The 14738-nt window shown below is 30.5% G+C and overlaps 1 protein-coding gene and 2 long non-coding RNA genes across 3 annotated transcripts; 1 reads left to right on the forward strand and 2 right to left on the reverse strand.

The window, feature by feature from the left end:
* Window positions 1-399: 399 nt before the first annotated feature.
* LOC117132965 lies at window positions 400-5919 on the forward strand. Its single transcript, XM_033288625.1, has 2 exons — window positions 400-2460; window positions 2537-5919. The coding sequence occupies exon 1, from the start codon at window positions 464-466 to the stop codon at window positions 1487-1489; it is 1026 nt and encodes a 341-aa protein (XP_033144516.1). The 5' UTR covers window positions 400-463; the 3' UTR covers window positions 1490-2460; window positions 2537-5919.
* Window positions 2461-7006, reverse strand: LOC117132966. The gene is made up of 2 exons (XR_004456737.1): window positions 3762-7006; window positions 2461-3662 (listed from the first exon to the last, which is right to left on the reverse strand). It is a non-coding gene; the product is annotated as an uncharacterized LOC117132966 (long non-coding RNA).
* Window positions 7007-9898: 2892 nt separating this feature from the next.
* Window positions 9899-13975, reverse strand: LOC103848135. The gene is made up of 4 exons (XR_628975.3): window positions 13479-13975; window positions 13283-13354; window positions 12958-13192; window positions 9899-11493 (listed from the first exon to the last, which is right to left on the reverse strand). It is a non-coding gene; the product is annotated as an uncharacterized LOC103848135 (long non-coding RNA).
* Between the last annotated feature and the right edge of the window lie 763 nt (window positions 13976-14738).

The following is a 14738-nucleotide window of genomic DNA, read 5'->3' on the forward strand; positions in this document are numbered from 1 at the left end:
GTGGGATTAGACTCACTGAGTAAACTAGTTACTCATGACTCATTTGTGATGCAGGTAACCAATAGGTGGGAGACCTAACTCTAGGACGGGAAGGAACATCATTAGCCAGCGGTAGTTTTATTATCCTTGCAAAGGCGTTTTGATATTTCTTATTATAAGATTTATTGACCGAAAACCTCGAGGTTAATTTATAACAAATTTTGTAAGATGCTTTTGATTGATATATAAAGAATGTTTTTTTTTAAGTAAGGGTTCCATATGATATTAGTCCTTGTCCGGACGAACTAACTATCGGGTATTGCTTTGTCGGGTTGAAAAGCCTAGCGTTATATCCGATAGGAGCGTTGGTGTTCTTTGGTTGTTGGTCTAAGGCGATCAGAAGTATTCTGAGAACCTCAGATCGACAATCGAGGAACATCGACCGTGTCATTTCCGGTCATCTTCGATCGGGGGTGTCACATGCATGATCTACTGGAAGAAAGATGACAAGTTAGAAGAGTGTCGATTCTGCAAAAAACCACGATTCAAACCGCAAGGCCGTGGGAGGAATAGGGTACCGTACCAAAAGATGTGGTACCTACCAATTACAGACATATTGAAAATATTATATCAATCTGAGAGGACTGCTGCGTCGATGAGGTGGCATGCAGAACATGTCCAGAGAGATGGTGAGGTTGCACATCCATCAGACGCAAGAGCGTGGAAACATTTCAACAAGGTACACGCAGATTTTGCTACAAATATTCGGAATGTCTATCTTGGGTTATGCACCGATGGATTTAGTCCATTTGGAATGTATGGTAGACAATATTCTATGTGGCCAGTCATTCTTACGCCGTACAATATACCGCCGGATATGTGCATGGAACAAAAATTTCTATTTTTGACCATATTAATCCCTGGGCCGAAGCATCCAAAACGGTCTCTTGATGTTTTTCTTCAACCGTTGATAGAAGAGCTAAAGCAATTGTGGTCAGAAGGGGTGAGGACGTACGATTGTTCCTTGAAAAACAATTTTACGATGCGAGCGGTTCTGCTGTGGAGGATAAGTGATTTTCCTGCTTATGGGATGTTGTCTGGCTGGACAACACATGGAAGATTATCTTGTCCGTATTTTCTTGTATCCACGGATGCTTTTCAACTGAGGAATGGTAGGAAGAGTTGTTGGTTTGATTGTCATCGTCGCTTTCTTCCACTTGCCCATCCGTACAGAAGAAATAATACATTGTTTCGACACAAAAAAATTGTTACAGACAGTCCTCCTCCATATCTCACCGGCCAGCAGATCGAAGCGGACATTGATTATTACGGAGCTCAGGAAACAGTTAAGGTAGGAGGAAATTGGCATGTTCCTAGAAATATGCCTGATGGGTATGGTGTCTCTCACAATTGGCATAAGAAGAGTATATTTTGGGAGCTACCCTATTGGAAGGATCTTCTCTTACGCCACAATCTGGATGTCATGCATATTGAGAAGAACTTTTTTTGAGAACATCATGAATACATTACTTAACGTCTCTGGGAAGACAAAAGATAACAAAAAGTCAAGGATGGACTTACCTGATATTTGCTCAAGAAGTGAGTTACATATCAAGAGCAATGGAAACGTTCCTGTTCCCATCTTCCGGTTGTCATCAGAAGCCAAAACAACCTTGTTTAATTGGGTTGCATCGGAAGTTAAGTTTCCTGATGGTTATGTTTCAAATCTGTCAAGATGTATTGAACGAGGTCAAAAGTTCTCCGGAATGAAGAGTCATGATTGTCATGTGTTTATGCAACAACTGCTTCCATTTGCTTTTGCCGAGCTCCTTCCAGCAAATGTCCATGAAGCACTTGCAGGTAATTATAAATTTATAATATATATACATATGTTATGAAATGTTATTAATTTGATTACTTTTGCAATATATATACAGCCATCAGAGCATTTTTTAGAGATCTTAGCACACATACGTTCAAGGAGAAAGTCATTGAACAACTTCATCAGCACATTCCGATCATATTGTGCAACCTGGAGAAGATATTTCCTCCTTCATTTTTTGACGTCATGGAGCATCTAGTTGTCCATCTACCGTATGCAACATTGCTTCGTGGACCTGTTCACAATGGATGGATGTATCCGTATGAGCGACAGATTAAACATTTGAAGAGGAAATCAAGAAATCTTGCAAATGTAGAATGTTCAATAGTTGCAGGGAGTTTGACAGCCGAAACATCTAACTTCACATCATACTACTTTGCTCCAACTGTTCGTACGAGAAAAAGAGTTCCTAGAAGATATGATGATGGTGAAGTACCGACATCATATCCAATTGATGGTGTTCCTGACATTTTCTGCGAAATTGGACGGTTTGGTGGTAAAACGAAAGAAGTATGGTGGTCATGTGAAGAGGATAAACATAGTGCCCACACTTATATTCTGCTCAACTGCGAGGATGCAATGACCCGTTACTTTGAAAGGTAAATATTTTTGTGAAAGTTAATTATATGAATTGAAGTTAATTATGTATGACTTGATTATTTGTTTAATTTGCAGCATGTTTGTATTTCAAGTTGAAGAAGCAATACCAGGAATATCTGCAACTGATGTGGACACACGTAAAGATAAGTACTTTGTCAAGTGGTTAAAATCACAGGTACGTAATATATCTCATACATTGATTAATTAAGTAAGTGTTTTGATACTTCAATATTAATTAAGAAAATCTGCTTTTTGCAGGTTGATTATGACGATCCATATTATCCCGTATGGTTTCACGAATTGGTTCAAGGTCCAGTTGCAAAGGTCACCACATCACCTATGTATTTCACATGATGATTTACCTTTCACACATACAAGTATGAGAGACATCAGGCAACGAGTAACTACGGAATATGTGTGAAAGGTGAAACAAACTTTTACGGGATATTGCAGGAGATTATTGAAGTGGAATTTCCGGGGTTATTGAAGCTAAAATGCGTCCTCTTCAAATGTGAATGGTTCGATCCTGTTGTGAACCGAGGGATTCGGTATAACAAATTTGGTGTTGTGGATGTCAATTATGAGAGAATATACAACAAATTTGAGCCTTTCTTTTTAGCTTCACAAGCTGAGCAAGTTAGCTTCCTTCCTTATCCTCGGCTTCGAACTTCCGGGATAAACTGGGTAGCTGCTATCAAAATTACACCTCGTGGACGCATTGTCGCTGGAGAAGAACCGCCCTTGCAAGAAGAAGACGCTATCACTGAAGTTGAGGTACTAGAACAACCAACTGATGAAATCCTTTTGATCTACCCGCAGAACTTTCAATATGAAGATATTCCCGAAGATGCGACAGATGAAGCACGTGAAGACGAGTTCGAGAGAAGCGACGATGATGATTGTAATGATAGTGATGAGAACGAAAAATGATTTAGTGATGTAATATACGTAACAAATGTTGTATTTCTCTATTGTAATGTATGTTTAAAGAAATATTGTTTTTTTACCATCTTAATATATGTGTAACAAATGTTGTTTTATATAATTTTTCATCTTTAGTTTTTAAAAATTTATTTGGAGTTTTAGGGTTTAAGTTGGAGAAAGAGTGAGAAGTAGTAAAGAATAAGATATGATGTTAGATGATATGTGACTTTGGGGTTTAGGGATTTCATTCTCGGTGTTTAGGGTTAAGCGTCGTAAACTCCTTGTAAAAATAACAAGGGCGTCGTAATTTCGTCGTAAATAGAAAAAGACGGACCTGGTAAATTCATCGTAAAAGAAAAAACGTGGGCCTGGTAACTTCGTCGTAAATGGAAAAGCCTGGTAAACCTATTCAACGTAATTTCGTCGTAAACGGAAAAACACGGACCTGGTAATTTCGTCATAAATGAAAAAACACGGGCCTGGTAACTTCGTTGTAAATGGAAAAACGCGGGCCTGATAACTTCGTCGTAATATTACGTTGCGTTTACGACGAATCATTATCTATATAATGAGACGCCGAGAGCGAGGCTGCCTCGTTCATTCCTCCCAAACTCCTTTGCTCTCCCTCTAAGGTAAACTCTCTGCCCTCTTTTTTTTTGAAGTTAGTTTAGGTGATTAATTAGTTAGGTAATTAGTTTAGGTGATTAGTTAGATAATTAGTTTAGGTGATTAGTTAGGTGACGGAATACTAGTTTAGGTGATTAGTTAGGTAACAGAATAACTTTTTAATTATGTCGTAATTGATTAAATTTATTTTAATTTTTTTTAGATGGCTCCTAGGAGGAAATCAGCAGCACCTACTTATTCCCAGTTCTTTGGCGATGGTTCCGGTACATCTTCTTCCGGTCCATCGTCTTCTGATGCAGTTCCAGACTCTCAGCCTTCTCAGAGAGTTGCTTGGAGTCCTCCTCTTCCACCGCAGATGCCTCCACCTCCTCCTCCAGCGGCTGCACCTCAGCCTGTCCCAGAAGGTGCAGTTCATCCGGATTTGCGTGTGCCTTCATATGCCCCATTCGCGAGATATACGGTGGAGGATTTGCTTGCCCAGCCTGGTCGGAAGGGTTTGGATGTTCTAGACCCCGATAGACCCCGAGGAACTTATTGGTAAGTTATTAATTTTTATTACATTAAAATTTAAATTATTTTTATTTTCTAACGGTTATATTGTTTTTTTTCAGGTTTGGGGCTAACAACCATGTTAGCCGGAGCGTTTCGAAGACGATTAAGAGTTATTACGACGGGGCATATCCGAACTGGAGCAATACACCAAATCACGTTAAGATCACTTGGTTTAAATGTTTTGCGGTAAGATTTTAAATTTAATTAAATTTTCACTTTTAAATATATATATATATATATTTTAATATTTATTATTAATTATAATTTCTTCAAAAAAATTGTGTTTCAGCAAAAGTGGCATTGGTCTTTGGGAATCACCGAGAAGGTGAAGGCGGAATTCGTTGCAAAGGCAAAGATCCGCCTCTGCAACACAGTCTCCGATTGGAAGGACAAGTGGGAGATCTACGGGTATGAGGGAAAGCCCACTGAGCTCACGAAGGATGTGTGGGATGGCCTCATCGCCTATTGGGAGCACCCCTCTTCCATCAAAAAGGCCAATTCGTGCTCGGCTTCTCGAAGAACGAAGGATAAAGATGGTCATTTGTCCATGCTTCACAGAACCGGACAAAAACCTCATGCAGGAATCCGTCTAGAAGCTGTAAGTTTTGTTTAAAATATTTATTTTTAAATTTTCAATTAATTTAATTTTTAATATTTAATTTAATTTTTTTTTGTAGTTAGAGAAGACGGGAATCTTACCATCTCTGTCTGACCTATTCAAGATGACTCACGCCACATCCGACGGAGTTTTTGTGGATCCTGCATCTGAGAAACTCTTACAAGCAGTGGCTTCTCGGATTGAAGAACGGGCGACGCAAGTAACCTAGGATTCTCCCGATGGATTACCCGTCACATTGTCCACCGAAGACGCCGACAGAATCTTCGAAGAGGTACAACTTAAAATTTTTGTTTAAATTATTTTTAATATTTTAACATAATTAACTATATTAATATATGTTTTAATTTTATAGGTGGCTCCTAAAAGGAAGGGACGGATAGTCGGTATAGGCTCTGTTAACGAAGTTGCAAGGGCAACTTCGTCATACACTTCGAGACGGGATGAAGAGACTTCTCAGATGAAAGCTCGAATGTATAGCCAGCAAGTTCGTTTAGACTCTCTTGAGGATTTGCTAGACGTGATGGCCGTGGGAAACCCGGTTATGCAGAGAATGTTGAGTGAGAGACGAGGCCGCTCTTGAGTTGCCAGTACGAGATCCCCAAGAGTCCGATCCAACCCGTCAACAGCCGAGCAACCCCACCGACTACTTCGATGATATGTAGTTTTTTATATTTCGGTTTGTATTATGAATTTAAATATTATTGTATGACTTTTTAATGCTTTTTTAAAATATGTTTTTCATTTTCATATTTCGTTTTAAAATTTAAATTATTTTAAATTCTGAATTTTAAATAAATTTAAATTTATATTTGAGGTTAAAAAAATATTCAAATTTATTATATATTAATAAGAATCGATGTAAACTCCACGTAAATGTTTACGAGTGATTAACGTCGAAAGATTTACGAGGGTTTTACATCGAAACGTTTACGTGTTCTTTACAACGAAAGAATTTACGTCTGCTTTACACCAAAACCGTTACGTGGAGTTTACCACGAAGTATTACGTCTCGTTTACGACGAAACGATGCCATGCGCTTTAAGAGGAATATATTTTGTCGTAAACGTAACAAGTCGTTTACGACAAAACCTCTGTTACGACGGACGTTTTACGACAAAACATCTTTCGAGGTTAATTCGTCGTAATACCCCGTTTACGACGAATTTACAACGAATATTGCCCTCGTAAAAAATATGTTTTCTTGTAGTGATTCTTTTATTATTAAATAATTTTTAGTATCTTCTTCATCATCAAATACTCTCTTAAAAATATTATCAAATAAAATTTTACAATTCTCTTTTGGTTAGGACTTCAAAATATGATACAAATTTATTTTATTTAGGATTTCTTTTATAAAGAAGGAAATAAATATCAAATATTCTTTTACAGTTTTTTAGGATTTTAGATAGGAAATTAATATTACATAATCATTTAGAATTATATTTTGTTTAGGATTTAAAAAAACATTTTTATCAAATAATTATTTCCAGTTTATATTAACTATTTTTAAAAGTTTCCATTTTAAAAATTCTTTTTGTAATATCACTAATATTTTTTTAAAAAATTTGTTAATTAAATAACTGTTACTTTCATGTTTATCATTAATGTTTAAGTAAAAATTACTATTAAATAAAATTTTACAATTCTTTGTTCAGGATCTAAAAAAGAAAAAAATATTAGTTTGTTAATATTAGAAAATATATATATTTTTTATAAATCTTTTTTTTTTAGGATTTTAGGAAAATAATAAGTTATTTTCACATAATATCAGTTTTTATTGACACATTCACAATCTATTTTTTTTATTGACACATGTCACAATAATATTAGGTGAAATATTTGAAGTTAATATTCGTTTATATTTTTTTAACACAAAATTATTAAAAAGTAAAGTTAGTTAATGATATGAAAAATAAGATTATTTTTACATTTTTATTTTATTTATACATTAAAAAAAATTATAATCAGTTTTTCCTTTTAGATTTTTTATACAACTATTTTATTTTTAATAGAAAATGTTTTGTTTAGTTATTTATATATTTTGTTTTATACATACAAACACATATTCATCATAAGTATACATACTCATGTATCACAACAACATCAAAATTAAAAGTTATGTTAGCATCATAAGATATAATAAGAATAATAAGAAATTGAGTTATATCAAGACAATAAAAATAAATACCTCAGATAATACTTTTCACGTAAATATTATTGTGTTGTGTAAAAATATATGTGTGAAATATTTGTAGCTATGTTTGGTCATAATTTTTTAATATACAATTATCTATTAAAAAGAAAATTAGTTATTTATAAGAAAATAATAAGAGTACTTTTACAATTTTCTTTTAATTAAGCTTTTAAAAAAGTAATATTATTTATTCAAAATTAGTTTTTTGTTTCAATGAAAATAATAAGAGTACTCTTCTTACATTTCTCATGATTGTTACTAAATTCGTTTTTTTCTTTCAATATCACTAATATTTTTTCAATTTTTCTTGTTAACTAAATAATTTTTACTATCATGTTTATCAAGGAAAGTATTATTATTACTTTTTAATAAAATAATAAGATTACTTTTGCAATTCTCATGATTGTTATTAAATTCGTTTTTTTCTATAGCACTAATATTCTTACAATTTTTTTTGGTTTACCTTATATATTAAAACATAAGTCATAACCTTGATTCATGTGTGATTTTTTTTTAAAATGAACCTAATAGAACTATTCCTATAAAGTCATGTTACATTTAATGTCTAATCTTATTATTTAAATTTTGGGTGTAACAAAACATTTTATTGGGTTATCAATAATTGGATTCAAACAATAGATGATCCATTGAATTTATAGATAGTATAAATTAAATAGATATAATTTAATATTGTAATACTATACCTCCATAGGTTAATTATTTAAATATTTGTCGATATTAAATTTTAAAATTATGAAGATTTTTTCTTAAATAACAAAAATTATATCATTTGAACAGTGGTCAATCTTTACTACCTTAAACTAATGAAAACAAATTTTAAACTATATAGTTTATTTTAAAAATTAAACAAAAACTAAATATTTAATTATTTACTCGATAATATAAATCTGTGAAGCGAAAAGTTTAATATTGTTAATATATAACTTATATGTGCCAAGTTTTATATAATAAGATAATAATAATAATAATAATAAGAAAATTAAATAATATTTATAATTAATTTTTGTGAATATTGTTTTTATTATTTAGTATATATATATATACATATTTGATTATGAGATAGTTTAACACATATCACATTTTTAAATATATAACTCACATGTGTCACAATAATGTTAATCATCAATTTTGAAGAACCAAGCTCAATCTAATCGTTTATAATAATATTTTCATTAAAATTTTAGAAAATAAAATTATATTAAATAAATTGTTTTCAAATTTTTTTTTTGGATTTTGAAAAGGAAAATTTATAAAAACATTACTATTAAATATTTTATCAAAATTGTTTTTATTAATAAGTAATTTTAAGGGGAAATTTTATGTTTACCACTTTCATGCTACCACTTTTCATCTTTACCTTCACTAAATGGACATTTTCAAAAATATTTTCTTCGTTAAAGGGTAAAAGACTCTCATGCCCTTGTTCTTTATATATATATAAAATAAATATTTAAAACATCAACTCTAAATCCTAAACCCTAAACTTCAACTCTAAACCCTAAACCATCAACACTAAACCTCAAACTATCAACCCTAAAAAGTAAACTCTAAATCCTAAACCCTAAAAAGTTAATCCTAAACCCTAAAAAGTTAATCCTAAACCCTAAAAAACGAACTCTAAACCCTAAACCTTCAACTCTAAACCCTACACATAAACCCCAAAACCGTGAAACATCAACTCTAAACCCTAAACATCAACTCTAAACCCTAAACCCAAAAACTTCAATTCTTAACCCTAAACCCTAAACTTCAACTCTAAACAATAAACCCTAAACCCTAAAATATCAACTCTAAACCCTAAACCTTCAATTTTAAACCCTAAACCCTAAAATATCAACTCTAATCCCTAAACCCTAAACCTTCAATTCTAAACCCTAAACCATAAAACATCAACTCTAAACCCTAAACCCTAATCCTTCAATCCTAAACCCTAAACCCTAAACCTTAAAACCCTAGAGTTGATGTTTTAGGGTTAAGATTTGAAGGTTTAGGGTTTACGTTAAGGGTTTGGAGTTGATGTTTTAGGGTTAAAATTTGAAGGTTTAGGGTTTTAGGGTTTAGGGTTTGAATATTAGAAAATATAGGGTTTAGGGTTTAGAGTTTAGAGTTTAGGGTTTAGAGTTGATGTTTCGGGGTTTAGGGTGTAGAGTTGATGTTTCGGGGTTTAGGGTTTAGAGTTGATGTTTCATGTTTTAGGGTCTAGAGTTGATGATTTAGGGTTTAGAGTTGATGGTTTAAGTTTCGCTTTAGGGTTTACATTTGATATTTTAGGGTTTAGATTGAAGGTTTCATAGTTTAGGGTTTATATTTGATGTTTTAAGTTTAGATTAAATTTATGTTTTTTTGTCAAAGTTAATTCAAGAGTTATAAATGTCTTTTACCCTTCATTAAAGATGAGGGTAAAATTGATTAGTGTACACATGAAAAGTAGTACTTTGAAAATGGTATTTTTTGGCAATTTCCCTAATTTTAAAAGTATTTTTTTTCAAAATTCCTTTTAATTATCTTATTATATATATTTTTTAATCATTATATATTAAACGCATGTCACAATATTAGAAGAAAAGTTATTATCAAATAATATTTTGCAATAATCTTTTGATTAGGATTTAAAAAAGGAAAATTACGATTAAATAATATTTATAATTACTTTTTTAATAAAATTTGTGTTTGTTAGTATCTTATTATATATATTTTTAATTATGAGATATATTAACACATGTCAGAATCTTAAAATATATAATTATCATGTGTCGCGATCATGTTAATTAACAACTTTGAAAAACCAAACTTTATATAGTAAGATATAATATGCAAGGGAATTTGTTTTTAAATCTCTCTTATACAAATAAAATATATGTTGATACAAATTATGTTTCAATATTTATTCAAAAATTAATTAGTATATTAATATTATTTGGAATTCTTTAATCTAATTCTTTTTATACTTTACTAAAAACTTACAATACTAATTAGATATAACTGGAAACATTAAAATAGAGAGCAATCGAGCATTGTTGACACAAATTTCTTAAATACATAATTGTGATAGCCATTATTGTTAAGTATGATATGTTTTTCTATTGGTGTAAGTTTGTATTTGAATTTAGATTTTTAAAATGAATTAAATAAATCAAGTTAAAAAAAAACATTAACCAATCCAATTTATTTTTAAGAAAAATATATGTTACCCTATGAGATATAAATTTTGATATTTTAATATAAAAATTTAGTAATATAAACAAAACACAATCCAAATCTTTAATCAAAATATTATTCACTATAAATTTAACTCAAATTCTTAATAACATATGAATAAATGTACAGTATAATATCTATTTATTTTTTTATAACTTACCAAAGTTACAATGCTAATTAGATAAAATTGGAAACATTAAAATATAGGAAAACCAAGCACTGATGACATAGTTTCTTAAACACATATTTGTGAAAACCATTACTGTTAAGTATGATTTGTTTGGATATTGATGTAAGATTGTTCTTGATTTTTTTTTTTAGAACTGAATTAATAAATCAAAAATAAAAAAAATTGTCAACCAATCAAATTAAAAGAATTAAATGGAGAGCTCTTGTATGAATGACATATAAGCAAGAATCACTAAAGTAACTTCTCAATTAATATATAGGAGGATTGAAGCCAATAAACAGATTATATGATATATGATATATATATATATATATATCCCTTTCTTATTAATTGAGAAGCATTTTAAGAAAATAACCTTTGTTTTGTATTTTAATTACAACACTGCCATTTTGCACATGTGTCAAGCTCACAATCCTTCTCAACCAAGTTATTTGAATACCCTTTCATTACTAGAAAAATTACAAGTTATGCCACTGGCCTAAATAATTTCGTCCCACTTAATTACTCATACAAAATGACAATAACTTCGTCCGACTAATTATCCTTCCTTTTGTGGTGATATTCAAATTTTTTTCATATGTTTGTTTGTTCTATACTCTCACAAAATAACAATTTATTAGAATATACCAATTCGGTTAACTTTTTCTGAATGCACCAACACCATTGTCAACTAATGGTTCTTCAGTGAATCCCATATACATATGTACCTACAAAATGAATATTAAGAGTTAATGTTCAGCTATTTTCATAGCCATTTTTTCATAATCTAGATATTTTTTATATAGGTGCGTTACAAAGTTTGAGCCGCAAGTTTCTTTCACAAGTCTAGAGGCCGGACGTGTTATATAACACATTCCACTAAAAACCGTTGGGAAACATATGCCAGAGATACACCATTGTATATAAGAAACATATACATGTCTATCAACGACTATTTCAACAATTTATATTAGTTGTTCAATGCATTACAATTTACAATGGCGAAACTCGGTTAAATGTAACATGGTTTAGTATGGTTAAAAAAAAAGGTTTTACCAATTTCATGAGCTTACTATTACGTGTGTAGTTTAATGCTATCATTCGAATAGCACAAAAAGGAATGCTAATAGCCTAATACTAATGACAAAACTTTGTAAACTGAATCAAGCAATTATTCTCCTATATATTTGAATCATTCGAATAGCACCAAAAAAGGAAGGCTATAATAATGACAAACTTTGTTTCCAAACTAAATCGTTTTGATTGAATCTACTGGCCAAAATTTACTCTCTAACATAAATTGCGTATATTATGCTTGGACATAACGTAAACCTTCTCATTAAATCAATGGGTATATATACACAAATTATATCGGCCAAAAGGAATCACAACTACCCAAGCCAAAGAAACCTAGCAACCAAAACAATATCACCGAATAATCGATGGCTAATTTCGTTCAGATTTCCGAATTAAAACCTTTCAAATCCATTTGAAGAATTAAGGTGAAGATTGTTCGTTTGTGGAAACAATATTTTGCAGCTGGAGACTATTGAGATGGTCTTAGTCAATTCCTTTATAAGTTTCTATTATTTATTCCTAATAACCACCATAGCTATCTGTTTCGTGAGTTTGTTGTGCTTTTTTAAACAGGGAGATATGATTCATCCTTTTACTATGAAGGATTTGGTAGCCCAATTTGATCAACTCTTGTGAGAACGGGTTTTAAGTTGATATTTATATGGTTCTAACTAATCTCTGCTTAAGCCTTAATGCAGATATTCAGATTGTTTATGGCCGTCACATCCATTATATATTCCTAGAAGGGATGACATTCATGATTTAAATTTCACTGAGAACAGTGAATGTTATATTTTGAAATTTATTTGTAAGAATAGCTTGATGTTGCTATAATTAACTGTAATAGAAATAACACTCTATATTCTGGCAGGAATACTGTTCACATAAAATCAGCGAGCGACACAACAAATCTAATTTCTTGATAGAAAAGCTATACAAGGCTACCAAGTCTATCAAATTACCATTTGCGACCATTTATATCTTAATGAACAAGGGCTATCAGTTTGAATGATTACGTTTCTTTTTCAGTATATTTGAATTTTTGATTTATCTATGTACTCTACGCATTTTTAACTTAGGATTTTCTAAGTATTTATTATTAGTACGTTTCATACCTTGGAAATAGGAGCCAGTGAATTAGAGAATTCTTTTCTACGCAGCTGCATATCGTTTTTGATGGGTCGGTGCCGCAAACAATGGCTTGATGTTGTTCGAGTCAATTATTTAATGGTCTCCTCGGCAGTTTGAATCACCTCCTTATGCCATTTTTTTACAAAAAGGTTCTGCTCCAAAGTAGCTAAAGCCTGTTTCATTTGCTTTATTCACTTAACATTCACTCCTCTGCAACAACTGTTTTGAAACAAAACGATTAGAAACAGTATCACCTATCTTACGAAGACAACACTCTAAAGATCTAAAATGAAGAAAGTATTATATTACCAGTGTCGAACGGAGTACCATATAGGATGATCAGAGTCTACACGAATAATTGAAGGACCAGACTGGTCAGATCTAAAGACAAACACAAATAGAGTATCTTCAATTTTGTGAATGGTTTTGTTTTTAAATGATCGAAATCTTCCATCAAACTTAATTAAATACTGAAATTTATCAATACAAGACAGGGAAGAGATACCTTTACTTGGAAGGAAGAAGAATCGATTTAGCAAAGCTTGAACCCTAAAATACTCTTTCCAATCCTTTAGTTGCCGACGAAATTTACAAAGCTTCAGATAAAAAAAAAAAAAAAAAACCATTCTTTAATTGTGTGGACTTCACACAGCCCAATAATAATATTAAAACGTTAGTGGCTCATAAAGTGTAGTTACTAATCCCAAGTTATGTTACAAACAATCCCCTCCCACATTTCATATATTCAATACTAAGCACTCTATTTTTTACATGTTTTTTCAATTACAAATCAAATCATACACCATATAATTAAGTAACTGTATTTATTCATAATGCCGTAAAACCTCTGTAAATTAATAATGTTGAGATTTTGAAATTTTATTAATTTATATCGATATTAATTTACAAAAAAAATTCTTATTTAGATTTTTTATTTTAAGATATATTTATTCTAAAATAAGAAAACTATTTGATTTTAGTGTATAGACATTAATTGTTATTTTGAAAGTTGACATTTATATTAATTTTATTATATTATTTGGTGTATATAATATATATTGCATATAATTTAAATGTGGTTTTACTTATATAAAGAAGAATTTAAATGTGGTTTTAGATATAATATTACTAAATCTCATCAAAAATATAATCTGTTAAAAAAATATAAAGATAATTTTATTGTGAATATAAAACAAATAATATAATAATAGTTTCTTACTTATATAAAATATGTATACATATAAATTATTAATTTATAATTTTAATGGGACCACATATTTATATATAATTTTTGAAAAATTATTATCTTATTATTTTATCGATTTGTGTCAAATTTTGAACTGGTTCAAACTGGGACCGATAAAATTTATTAATTTATAGAGATTAATAATTTATGGAGTATTAACTTATAGAAGTCCTACTGTATATGTTATCAAACCATATAATAGTTTTGAACAAAATATCAAAATATTTTTCTTTCAACCAAAAATAATAAAATATTTTACTCCGCGCAAGGCGCGGGTCTCAACCTAGTATATATATATATATATATATATATATATATATATATATATATATATATATATATATATATATATATATATATATATATATATATATATTATTTAAACTGTTAACATGTTTATAAATAAAATGGTGAATCTGCTCAAGAACAAAATATGAGAATGAAATTAAAAATATAGCCCTCTATTATATAGGGCAAATCCCCAAAAAATACATGGGTTTTTTTGCAAAATTGACTTAC

The sequence above is a fragment of the Brassica rapa genome, chromosome A03 (assembly GCF_000309985.2).
Source record: "Brassica rapa cultivar Chiifu-401-42 chromosome A03, CAAS_Brap_v3.01, whole genome shotgun sequence".
Taxonomy (NCBI): Eukaryota; Viridiplantae; Streptophyta; class Magnoliopsida; order Brassicales; family Brassicaceae; genus Brassica; species Brassica rapa.